Source organism: Fusarium proliferatum, assembly GCF_900067095.1.
Source record: "Fusarium proliferatum ET1 genome assembly, contig: FPRO_scaffold003, whole genome shotgun sequence".
Classification (NCBI taxonomy): Eukaryota; Fungi; Ascomycota; class Sordariomycetes; order Hypocreales; family Nectriaceae; genus Fusarium; species Fusarium proliferatum.
This window is the reverse complement of record NW_022194792.1, coordinates 3883134-3895318: the sequence shown is the minus strand read 5'-3', so window position 1 is coordinate 3895318 and position 12185 is coordinate 3883134. Positions and strand designations below refer to the sequence as shown.

The 12185-nt window shown below is 49.3% G+C and overlaps 6 protein-coding genes across 6 annotated transcripts; 3 read left to right on the top strand and 3 right to left on the bottom strand.

The window, feature by feature from the left end:
- Nucleotides 1-735: 735 nt before the first annotated feature.
- On the bottom strand, nucleotides 736-1437 carry FPRO_05746 (uncharacterized protein; the record flags this gene model as incomplete). The annotated part of the gene is made up of 2 exons (XM_031229416.1): nucleotides 736-1007; nucleotides 1068-1437. 2 exons carry the CDS (start codon nucleotides 1435-1437, stop codon nucleotides 736-738), a joined length of 642 nt encoding a protein of 213 aa, XP_031079655.1.
- A 346-nt stretch (nucleotides 1438-1783) lies between these two features.
- On the top strand, nucleotides 1784-2672 carry FPRO_05747 (uncharacterized protein; the record flags this gene model as incomplete). The annotated part of the gene is made up of 2 exons (XM_031229415.1): nucleotides 1784-2606; nucleotides 2662-2672. The coding sequence occupies 2 exons, from the start codon at nucleotides 1784-1786 to the stop codon at nucleotides 2670-2672; spliced, it is 834 nt and encodes a 277-aa protein (XP_031079654.1).
- A 398-nt stretch (nucleotides 2673-3070) lies between these two features.
- On the bottom strand, nucleotides 3071-3988 carry FPRO_05748 (uncharacterized protein; the record flags this gene model as incomplete). Its single annotated transcript, XM_031229414.1, has 1 exon — nucleotides 3071-3988. One exon carries the CDS (start codon nucleotides 3986-3988, stop codon nucleotides 3071-3073), a length of 918 nt encoding a protein of 305 aa, XP_031079653.1.
- A 279-nt stretch (nucleotides 3989-4267) lies between these two features.
- FPRO_05749 (uncharacterized protein) lies at nucleotides 4268-5122 on the bottom strand (the record flags this gene model as incomplete). Its single annotated transcript, XM_031229413.1, has 1 exon — nucleotides 4268-5122. The coding sequence occupies one exon, from the start codon at nucleotides 5120-5122 to the stop codon at nucleotides 4268-4270; it is 855 nt and encodes a 284-aa protein (XP_031079652.1).
- A 1684-nt stretch (nucleotides 5123-6806) lies between these two features.
- Nucleotides 6807-9083, top strand: FPRO_05750 (uncharacterized protein; the record flags this gene model as incomplete). The annotated part of the gene is made up of 1 exon (XM_031229412.1): nucleotides 6807-9083. The coding sequence occupies one exon, from the start codon at nucleotides 6807-6809 to the stop codon at nucleotides 9081-9083; it is 2277 nt and encodes a 758-aa protein (XP_031079651.1).
- A 1190-nt stretch (nucleotides 9084-10273) lies between these two features.
- Nucleotides 10274-11365, top strand: FPRO_05751 (uncharacterized protein; the record flags this gene model as incomplete). Its single annotated transcript, XM_031229411.1, has 2 exons — nucleotides 10274-10381; nucleotides 10436-11365. The coding sequence occupies 2 exons, from the start codon at nucleotides 10274-10276 to the stop codon at nucleotides 11363-11365; spliced, it is 1038 nt and encodes a 345-aa protein (XP_031079650.1).
- Between the last annotated feature and the right edge of the window lie 820 nt (nucleotides 11366-12185).

Below are 12185 nucleotides of genomic sequence, written 5' to 3'. Positions count from 1 at the left end.
CTTTCGGGTCGCCAGCTAACTCAATTGATCTGCAATAAATTCTCAATCGCCTTAGGTGACCATGTCCGATTAAAGTGATGAGGGTAATTCATTCAGCTTTTGTTGGCACAATGCCTTGTTGGTACAAATTTCTCATCATGACTTAGAGCACTACGGGCTCCACATATTTACCGTCGAAGCAATGGCGCTTGAGGATGTATAGAATTCTTAAACGATCGTCACTTTAGAGCGAGTACGACAAAGAAACCACGGAGGAAAAAAAAACGTTTCTGTCAGCACTTCTAGTTTGTTTAGAGCGCCACCATCAACTGTGTTGCTGTCGAAGGAGCGTAGGGTAGTTGGTAGGTCATAGAGTCCCGGAATTTGTGGACCTTTTGCGCCGACAGACACCGGACCGGAACCCCACCATGCCGGAAGTTAAACAACCTCACTTGTTGAACTTGAGGTGTTGATGTTGATCAAAGCCGACACGGAATCCCACTTACGAAATGACAAAACAGATTGATATAATGACAAGAATCTATTACGTTCTAGTATTTGGAAATCCAAATTTTCTGATGCTCGCTCTGTCCAACATGTCCAGAAATAGCTATCCAACACAGGCGACACAAGGTATCCAAGCTGTCCGCAAGTGCCGCTACAATGGGAGCATACAACACATATCAATGCTAACATGAGACGCCGTCCGTATAGATCACGCTTCCATGAGTTTCACCACAATATATAACCACTTCATCACAAGCCTAAGCCAAAACTGGCCAGCCAATGCAGCGCACGAGGAAGACCACGACCTGTCGCAGGGACATTTGGCTCCGCATCGTGACTGCCGCCATTTCTATTGACATTCAAGTCGCAGCGAGACGGCGTTTCTGATGGTGTACTATCCGGGACTCTCGGGGGCTTTTGGAGGGGACTATGGATGAAGCATCGGGAGCTTTCATTGAAGGTAAAGAATACGGGCTCAGGATGTGTCCAAGGCCACAAAGGCTTGGGTTCGACGTCTTCAACTGAAGCATGAAATGATCAGTAAGGGCTGAGCTTTTTTGAAGAGTGATTGGGAGACTCACGCCAGAGACGCCAATATTCTTCGTCGATGAGATAATGCAAGTGATCAGTCTCGGCCTCGGTCCAATCTTTTGCTTGGATCATCGGGAGAGCCCTAATAATTCTCGCCCGAGCTTGGTTTCGTACTGCTAATTGCAGCGCTGGGTCATCGTACCGTACCCAAGCGAGATAGGCGTTGACATACTCTGTTCTTTGAGAGTTCGTGGGGATATCGCTCGGCCAAGGCTCCGAGAAGGCTTTGACCTTCACAGTTGCTATAGGAGGGACATAGTCGAGATGAGGGACTGGCTTGTCCTTGTTGAGGTCTTCTGTGAACGTTGTGACGTCGTCGGAAAGGGAGTCGGGCCAGCTACAGTTTGTAAGCGAGGACATTGTCTAGTTGAAGGGCGGTACCAAGGACTAAGTCGGGAGTTGAGAATAGAAAGAGAGCCATTTTGATGAGTTGAAGGCACTAATGTTGAGGCTGATATTTGTCAATACTTTGATGAGTGACAGCCAAGTTTGGCAAGCTAAGGTAGGCACCCTTAGGTACCTAGCGGGCAGGTGCAGAAGCATTTGGCGCCTTCCGTTTGCTGAGCTCTTTGCCGTTTGCCGTTTGCCGCCCGCATCAACCAAATTTCATCCACCTTCACCCGTTCCCCACCAAACACGCGCTTCTGCCTTCTTCTTCATTCACCTCAATCCTCATCGGCACCGAAAAGGGTGCTTTTCCATCACGATGCCTAAGTCTGCTCCTCCTCGTCAGGGCAACTTTCGATCCAACCCCTACGGAACTTGGATCTCTCCCAGCTTTACTAGACAAAGCAACTATTACCCAAGCCCTGGCTCTCTTTTTGACGACCCGCCTTTCGGTATGCAGCAGCGCGCCTGGGGCCCTCCGTCTCTGGGCTCTCCCGAGGGCCCTTATGATGTGATCATCCCTCCTTCTGAGTTGACCCGCGGCCAGCGTGTGGTTACCGTTCCTACGCCTCAGCTACTCGGCGCTGAGACTACTGAGCAACGCTCTCAAGGCAGCCTTTTTGGGGATCCCCGGACCTCTGCAGCGGCCGAGAACCCAAAAGCTGAAGAGGCCCAGCCTGCACAAGACTTCAAACCTGCTCCGGAATTCAAGCCCGCCCAGGAGTTCCGTTCCCCACAAATCCAGCTGTTTCCGAGGCAGAAACAGCCTCTGAAGCGAGTTGACAGCATGGTCCTCCAGGCTGTGACTCGCAACAGCCGTCGGGGCAAGGATATCCCCGACCTTCGTGTCGTCAGTAACAGCTATGGAGGTGGCACTCAGTGCAACGTCTACAGCAAAGTGCCCTCCGTCGCCAAGACCATCTCCTTCAATGTCGATGATGAGGAAGCGCTCCTCAAGGCTTATCGCCACGTCAAGGCGATGAACCCTTCCGCCCCTGTCGGAGGCATCATGTTCAGCATCGGCGCAAAAGGTGACGCCAGCCGGGTTAACAGCATCAGCTGGGACTCTTTCGCTGGCCGCTCTGGTCTTGGTAGGAGCTTCTCCATGAACCTGAATGGTGACAAGTTTGAGGTCTTTCGCCGTGAGTCTGCTTCTGCATTGTATCATTGCTTTTGTCGCGTACTAAACATCGATAGCCCGACGATAAAGAGTGCGTCAGTATCTTACGTTATGTCTAGCATTATGTATCTGCACAGACGTTGAGTTGGAAAAGGCAAAGGCTACGATCGAGCGTGAGTAGCAGTATACGAGGGGAAATGGCATCTATTTTGATGGAAGGAGTCCAAAATCGGCATGTAGCGAAGTATTTTGGGCTGGAGGACTTCTTGATAGGAATAATACTCTGAATGTTGTGCTAACATTGATCGCTTCTCGACTTGTGATGTCAACGAGAAAGCTTTCTTGACTTTGATGGAAAGCGACCAAGATACCTTAATCTGTACATTTTTCACCCTCAAACTATGGAATAGGTATCGTTATCTTCGTAAGCCAATTTTATAACAGTAATAGCAGTCATCTCTTTCATAAATACCCCTGAAAGACCTCTTATCCTTCGTATCGAAATGTGCCACGCCCACCATGCTGTTGTCTCCATGCCCTCGGTCCAGTTGGAGGATTGAACCGCGAATCAGGCTGCGGCTGATTCCCCGTATCACGCCAAGCTTCTCCTTGACTTCCGCCCTGTATCTGTGGCCCCAATGGATGAGGTTGACCACCTTGCCCATGACGACGCTCTCTCCTCTTCTTGGCCTGGAATTTACGTTTCCGATTCCGGTCTTGAGCTTTTTCCCTTTGTCCCTTGCGCTTTCTTCGACGACCACCTGGAGCCTGAGGAACGACGGGAGCGTGTTCCAGTTGCCCCTGCATCATCTCTTCGTCAGATGACTCAATTGATATAATTCCTCCGTCTTCAAAACCAACCATACGTGGCTCTTGTGCAGGACTGTGGTCAGGCTGTGTGGCGAAGGGATTTCGGAGGCTCGATTGGGCTCGATTACGTTGGTTCGTGAGAAACCCCTGAAATGGATTAATCAGATCCCTATGATCAGCTATATTCCGGGTCAAGTCACCAGACTCGGAGTCGAATGACCGACAGATGGGATTTCCCTCTAGTTCGAAATGCCTTGCTAGCTGGTGATTCACAGGAAAGCCACCCGAACCTGCGTTGTTGGGCAAAAGTTCGTTATTGGCTGGGACTGAATGTCCAACAGCCTGGTGGTAGAAAATATTGCCTTGTGTGTGAGGCTGTGTCATTGCAGCACTGCAGAGCTTTCTCCTCTCCAGCTTCATCCAAACCCCTTTGTATGCCTCCAATAGCTCCTCCAATCCTGATGGGTAGTTTCTCGAGGTTCGACCGGCGCAATATTCTCGATAATGGAAATCACAAGAGATATTCACCCTGTAGTCATATAAACGGTCCAAGGCGCTGATTACGACATCCAGGTCTCCAGTACGGACCGGCATAATGTCAGTTGATGTTGGTGCTGCGCGCAAGCCACCCTGATCAGCTATCAATGTCAGAAGCTTGGCATGGGACGTCATAGGGACACCGGAAGCCTTCAACCGTTCTTGATGGACGCGAAAGCGCTCTAGTACTGGAGAAACTGAGAATTCGTACCGGTTGCCACAGCCGAGGAGATTCAAGATGTGACCCTCTTCCGCAGAGAACCCTTCACCGTCATCTGTCCGACAGATGACCGTCCATCTGATAATGATGGGGAGAAATCGGTACGCATTTGTCTTCTAGAACAAAGGATGCGCCATGATTCTCTTGAGCTTGTCGCAGAAATGGGGCGTCCACAAGGGGTTGCGCTTCATTTGTCCAGCATGCATAAAGCTATCGCTACCGCTATTGTCGAACTCAAAGTTGTGATACATGGATACCAGGGATAGAGGATCCATGTTGCAGAGACGATAGGATATCTCGAAGACGGAGGAAAGATAAGCACCGCGATCGGGCAAGCGCTCTATTGCAGCCTTAACCAAGCCACCCTCCCAAGATGCGTCCAGCTCGTCTTCTTGCGCCTGGTTCCAGGTGTGGGAATCGATAAGTTTTGCGAGCTCATACTGCTCTTCTTCCTTCAGTCTGTCCTTGCTCATGGTAGCAGACTGTCTGTTCTTCTCCTTCATAAGATTGACCGAGTTTCGATAACTTTTGATGAGTTCCGCGATAGCGTGACTCTCAGAAGGGTCGGGCGGGACCAAAACTTCCCCATTGCTGAGCTGTGATGTGTCGATAGCTTGGCGCGGAGAGCCTCCATAATTGCTAGGAATATACTCATCACCCATCCAACATTGGTGGCGGTCCCTTTCATCGCCCAGTGCATGCGGTGGCGATGGAAATCGCGTCTGTGGTTGTCGGGCAGCATTTTCCGCAGCGATAGTCTTTTTATTCTTGGAACCTCGTGGTCTTCCTCTCCCTCTCCGTACGGGAGGTGCCTGTATTTGGTTAGGGCTAGGGACGCTGTCGTCCACAAGGTCGATGGGAAGAGACTGGCTCCCATCTCCAAACTCCGCTTCAGCGTGCTGTTTCTGGGGAGTTGCAAGTATCTCCACGCCCTGAGAGCTTTCTCCCGGCGGCGGATGATTCTCATCCATTCTCTTCCCTTTTCGAAGCGATAGTTTTTGAACTGCCCGTGCGTGCTCTTGTGAAATTCAAGGAGGATGTTGGTTGGTGGTGAGGTAATGAAAGGAAATCTGAAGAGAGGCCCACCCGTGAGGCGGCTTTACCAGGCTCTGGCTTACGCTAGGGGCCGCGCTGTGGTATCAATGTTGCGTAAACCAATCCAACAGAAGGATTCCTCTACAACCGGAGTTAGCCAAAGAGTTATCAAGAATCTCAGTAACCTGTCTTGACTGTCTTTGATAGTGTTAACTCAGAAGGGCACTGACGGATGGGGATAGTCCACGTTGTGATTGTTTGCTATAGCCATTTGTTCACTGGGATTCGATTGGAGTCCGAGCTTTTAGCCTGTTGGGCCCAACAAAGCAAACGGTACATGTTGAACGCTTGACATGGAACCCGCAGAACAAAGAAAGAAAAGTTCATGGCGCAGGTTTGTTGCTCTCGGCGTCAAAATGCATGATAAATTTGACAAACATGATGATTATAGGAGATCCTTGTATTCCCATTTCGTATTTTCACAATAGATGTTTGATATGGTGATATAATCCCAAAGACTGCAGTTGTTTGCTTGGCCTTTGACTCCAATGAATCAAGCCAGAGCAAGGCTGCGACTGGCACTTACCTCTCGGTGCCAGTAAATCTGGATCCTGCCATCAGGGACTGACATGAATCGCACCTGTCATTGTAACATATCGGAAGGAAGAGTTGTGGCATAACTCAGCCTTCATCGGCCTCATACCTACAGCTAGACATTGAAGCTCCAAGACAGAGACAATTGCATGGTATCAGTACTGCACTCTGATGAAAGTTATTTAATATGTCCCATCAGGAACGAGAAGGGCTCTGTACATGCCGGGTCTACTTCAGAGCAGCAACGGTAAGTCTCATACGATTCGCAACAATGTCTACCAAGGCCCAGCGTCCTTTTTTGACAATAAGAACGAGTTGGCCGCACGGGAAAATACTAGCCAGTTTTGTTCGATGATACGAACTTATTGCCATCAATGGAGGGGGAGTGATCATTCATGGTACCGATTTCTTTGTTCCCAACCAACAAGTGACCCCTGCCCCCATCCCCCCGACGTCTAGACAAAGAATAACCAAACGTAAAGACATTGACAGCGACGGAGATGGCAAGAACCAAAGTAAACTGGTTAGTACAAATCGTTTCAATGACAAGGGTGAAGAGACTAACAATAGTCTAGTACCGCAAGCCCGAGCCCAAGCCCAAGCCCAAGACCCCCCCCCCCCCCCCCCTTTCAAAGCTGTTGCGATAATAGTGGTGCCAACTTCAACAAAGAGTCATCTGCTGAAACTCTCACAGCTACCAATATGTCTTCTCCTTCATGGGCGCGACCTTCAATGAGCTCGCTGAACTGCTCGAAAGGTTCAAATTTCTAGCCATGGAGTTATGAATGATGAGTGTTCAGGAGGCGTCCCATCGCGACATGCAGCATCTCACATCAACATTATACGAAATTCTAATATGGTCCGACCACGCAGATCAGGGGAACTCTGCATTGTCAAATTTGGGCTGCAAAGCGTTGAAGTTTCTTTGTTCTACTAGTACCGGCTTTCGAAATATGTATAATACCCGTCGAGGCTCCCACCAAGCCTTGGACCAACTCCACAGCAATACCAGTACTCATCTCCATGATGTCCGCACAAGCAAACGATATAGATTGGGAGCAGGCCTTGGAAGATCTCGTCAACAATCTCGATGAGTTCATCGAACCGTCTGACGGTGTGGTTGAGGATGGCATCTTCGGCCACCTCAAGTTCAGGGCCGCTGAGGGAGACATCTTTGGGATCCCGGCCAGGTTGTTTGAGCAGAGAATTGAACTTGACACCAAGATTGTTGTTGTCGTCTCTGAAAGCAAAAGGGCAATGATGGATAAGAGCCTAATGCCCAAAGCTAGCGCCATCATGCGGGCAGCTTTTCGAGCCGGACAAGCGGCCACATCGGAATTGGCAATTTATACGTATGGCGAGCTATTCAACATTCTCAAGAGCTTTAGGGACCCAAATTCCTGGAACCCAGCTTCCCAGGGCTTCTGCGATCCTTTCACAATCTTCTTGGTGGATGTGGACCCTGATTTCAGTGCGGAATTTGTCCTGGCGCTGAACGCTGCGACCATCTTCACCAAAACATTCAATGCCAATCAGCAGAACCCAAACATCACTCTCAAGCTGGTGACCATGTCGTCTGAGAGCATCCATCCACTCATCTCGAGTTTGTTTAGGCGATTCAACATGAACATCCGGTTCTTTAATCTACCCGTAGTTGAGAACAACTACTGGCCCAAGATGGTTTATTCGGCAGACATGAAGAAAGCACTGCGCAACATCCAGGACCAGATTAGGAAACAAGGTCGCGGTCGGAAGAATACCATCATCACGTTCTGCGGGGAAGATCTTATGCCCGATGAATGGCGTGGAGAACGGTTCATCAAAAACATGAGACACATCCAAGTGATCCATCCCGGGGTTCTAAACATCATCAAGAACGTCAATGAGGATATGCTGGTTTCCTTTCCCGAGACCTTCGAGGCTGCCTTCAAACTTGAAATTTCTGGAAATGTGCATATAGTAGGAAGCCTTGTGCGGAAACGACGTATCTTGGATCGGCAGACTGGTCACGAGGTTGAAGCCACACTCAAGCTGTCGAAGCTAGAGCGCCAAGCCCAAATGGCTGCGGCATCGTGGTTCAACATTGACGACAGTTTCGTATGTTTCTATGCACCCGATCGCTACCTTGACTCTCCCCAATTCGACTTCCCTCGTCGCATGAAGTTTGCCTGTGAGCAGATTGACGGATTTGCCGCGGCATGGACGGATCTAGGAAACTGGCCTGATGAAACGTTCGATCTTCTTAACCATATCTTGCACGTCGAAAACGGCACGGCTAACGACAATGACCTCCTTCCTGGCAAAGCCACGGAAGATGGAATTGATTATTACAATATTGATACGGCTCTCGATCAAACCTGGAAACGCTTGCAACTCCAAGGCCTCATCGGTCCTGTTTACAATTCGTATGCATTTGGTACGGCCATCCCTGCTGGGCTTGCGGGCTTCTTTCACGACCTCAGTTATGTTACAAAGTATATTGGCAAGGCCGCACATGCTATGGCAATAGAATCTACGTCGTCAACTGTCAGTCAGCTCAAGATGCACGTGCTTGCGGCTCTCTGGGTCGGCATGAAGCGACTTGTCCAAATCGACTGGCGAAACTCCAACGAGAATACGAACCAGGAGATTTGGAACCTTGTTGATTTTGGCAGCACCGCCGCGATTGCTCGGTACGGCACCCTATGGTCCAAGTTGGGCTTGATGGAGGCCGTCTGGGCGAAGCACGCTGCAGGGTCTTGTCCTAATAGCACTGCTTCACATATCATTGATGGTCGCATATCAGCCTCCACGTTGGCGAGGTCAAATTGGATAAGTTGTAGGCAGTCCATATCCGCTTTGGCAGACCGTGATGCGATTGCAATGCCATCTGTCGATGGCTTCTTCCTCAGAGAATTCGAATTTGAGAAAGACAATTACGGCGACCTGTGTAAGCCCTTCATGCAGGCATACTCGAACCAGGTCGCCATAGTCACGAAACGCGGCAGCCATTTGAAGATGATCGACTTTGCATCTGGACAACATCTGGATTGCACGGAAGATGTCAGGCATCTGGTCGATTGGGCGGAGATCATTCGGCAGGAGGAAGACTCTCAAGTCCTCGGGTTCTATACTACAGCATCTCGAGACTCGCGGGGTGTTAGAACCAAGATCTCTGACTGGAACTGGATCCCCGTTAGTCTCTGGGCAGAATGGAGTCAGACTCTTAAAGTTACTCATCAGGTGGGAATAGAAGCTTTCAAGACGCAAGGGGCCAGTGGCCCCTTGCTCCGAGATCGCAAACGGAACCCCGACGAAGTTTGAGAGATCAGGGTACTCTTCACTTCCAAGTGTAAGTCCTTAGTTCCTCGTTGGTTCACAGACTGCAAGGACTAAGTATAAGGCCTTTCGGCATGAAACGGTAGAGGTTTGAGTTTGCGTCGGGTTGAATGCTTGTTTGTCATTTTACTTGGATAGCTCGGTGTAATGCCAGTATTGTATTAGTCTTGGATAGGTAGAAGTTTGCAACGTCTGGGTTTTGATAGATCTCGAAATTAGTGAGCGTAGAATTGCTTGACATTGGATGCTGAAGTAAGACCTGTGAACGTGGTGTAGATCAATCCCGACAAAATGTTGCTCCAAGCCAATATCACCCGCTATATCGGCGACTTGGCCGTATTTGAAGACGGCTTCTTCAGGATTGAGGTCCTTTCGGTTAAGAATGTGGATAAGGAGACCGGTCTGAGTGACATTTGCAGGAGGCCGCCATGGATGAGGATGTCTGAGAAGGCAGTGGAATTACGTACTGGTTTTGGAAAGGGGATAGTTCAAGCTGTTGAGAAACCGCTTATATTGAGCAATTGATGAAAGGCCGACAGGTGATGTAACACATCTATCCACATGGCGCTGGCATCTCATCGAATCCTGAGCTAGTGATAAAAGCCAGTACAGTCGAAGACTTAGACGTCCCTCTGTACCTGTTTGAGTCCGGAAACGAAATGAAACATTTTACGCAAATGGATAGGATAAGCTCATATACTATGATCGACAGATCTAAGTCTATGTTCAACTACCTCAGTCGCTTCATCAGCAGTCAAAGCTCAACGGATGCCTGTCTGCTCCAGGGGTGGTCACGTGACCTGTCGCTGATATCCTCACCCTGCGGTCGGCCCCTTCTTCAAGAATGTAAACAACACCAAATCGCATGCGGTCCGAGATAACTACACACAACGACAATGGACCTGCAGCTAGATGCAGAACTACGAAGTGTGCTCAAATTAGTGCGCAGCTCTTTGCGCACAGATGGAATACCGCTTGAAAATGCAATCCGAGAACTGAGAAGCGTCACTGAGTCAATCCAGAATGCAAACCGCCTTCATCACACTCAGTCGCTTCCTGATGAAAAGAATGGCAAATATGCATCCAAAGAAGAGGATCAGTTTCGCCTGAAGCATATGCTGGATCGCCTTTAGAAGAGGCTTGATGACTTTCCAAATAGCAAACAATTTATACAGATGAAGCAGCAACTTGACAAGAACTCCGAATACCTGAAGGATTTGAAGACAAAGTCGAAGAAGAAAACACCCAAGCGCAAAATGAAGTTCCCAGGCACCAAAATTCCGGTAAGTCAGTTGGAGAAATACGTGCAGTGCCATAGCTGACTTGGTCACCAAAAGCTTCCTCAGAAGCCGTTCCCGGCACGAAGGGCTCGTGCGCGCAAAAGCACCAAAGTGAAACCCCTTGACAGTAATAGACGAAGCAAGAGCCTCGAGCGCACCAAGCGACAGCTTGAGGAAGAAAATGTTTCGGCGCTTTATGAAACAAGCAAATTGCGACAAGAGCTTCGAAAGGAGAAGAGGGCTCTTGCAAAAGAACGATCAGAGAGGGCTCGACAGAGCTTGGAAATCGACCTACTCAGAAAAGACAATATTTCCGCGCTTAAGAACCTCTGTGAAAGCCAGATCGCTCTTAGAGAGGCTCAAGACCGATGTCGGGAGCTTGAAGCTTCTCTGCGATCACAGAACGAGACAACTTACACAGCGCAAGATGTGTATACAGAAGAATCCCCTATCACTGTACATGGGAGCAGTTCTTATGATGTTTCTGATGACTTCATGATGCCCTATCCCATCGAGGAGGGGAGCAAATCCAATGAGCATCAGCAAAACACTGTCACACCGCCGCCAAGCCAAAAACGTCGGCCTTCGGTCAGAACTGCCGCAACACCTCCAGAGACCCCAGTGGCTGGCCCTTCGAACAACACGATTTCGCTCGCTGGTCATTTCCCCGTCGTAGAAGACGAAAGCTTTGATCTCGAGACGGAGGAAATCATGATTGGGCACTTGAAGTCCGACAGAGTCTTCAGACGCTTCAAGGAATTCCTCAAGACGGGACATGAGAACTCATGGTACTGTGTTGAAGACATCGCCCAGTTCGGATATAGCTTCGGTTCCTGGAACGACAGTATCTGCGAAAACGGAGAGCATGATGGTGTTCGTTGCAGACAGGTCAAGGTTACGGTCGTCGATTCTGAGAGACGGCTTTGCTTCAAGCGTGATGAGAGGGAGAGTGCAAGCTCCTGGCAGGGCGGTTGGGGTGATTGGTAGGATGGCTGAGTTTTCCAGTGAGATTTGGGAGGATGTCTGATGTTATGGGATTTTTGGAGTTTTATGTGCTGGTATATTACTGTTGTGGACAATGGAATGTTAGGCAATGGTCATTTCAGGGGGATCACTTGGTACGCCCTTCGCGACCTCCATTGATATATGCACCACAAGAACTAATGAGAATAACTTCGACTCTCGCAATACTCTAAACAGAATGCTGTAACTGCGGCCGCCATGATTGTATCCAATTCCTGTTTAAACGCTTTCCCAATAATATCAATATAACGCTTCGGTTCAGGGCTCTCCTCAAACCCATTCAACCACGGCGATCACGGCCTCCAGATAGAAGCGCCGTCTCTCATCGAGTGTGTATGTCTGACTTGGCGTCAAAACCGTCAATCAAAAACCGAGGGGCACTCTGCTGAACTCGTGAACCAGCGTGGGCGACCCGGGGATTCATCTTGCCCGTAGTCGTCGTTCCTATCGTCCGTGCCTCCACGGCGACGTTTCGTAAGTCTTGTTTCAGAATCTGAGCTTTCGGTATATTTCCTCTTGCGAGCGCCCATTGTCCAAGGGCAAGGTGATGTTCTGATACGGCTGCAAGTATCAAGTGGCTTGTCATACACTTGCCGCAGGATTTCGTATCCTCTATTGAACTTCATTCGGCATTCGACAGTTCCATCTGGGTACCATGGCCATTGCCTTTGTTTCAGGCTGACATAATTTGGGGCTTTTGGAGCTAGATCAGAGACAGTAAGTATCGTACTCAATATTAGAGGGCACGGGGGATCAACCATTGTAACGCCACATGAAGAAGTCG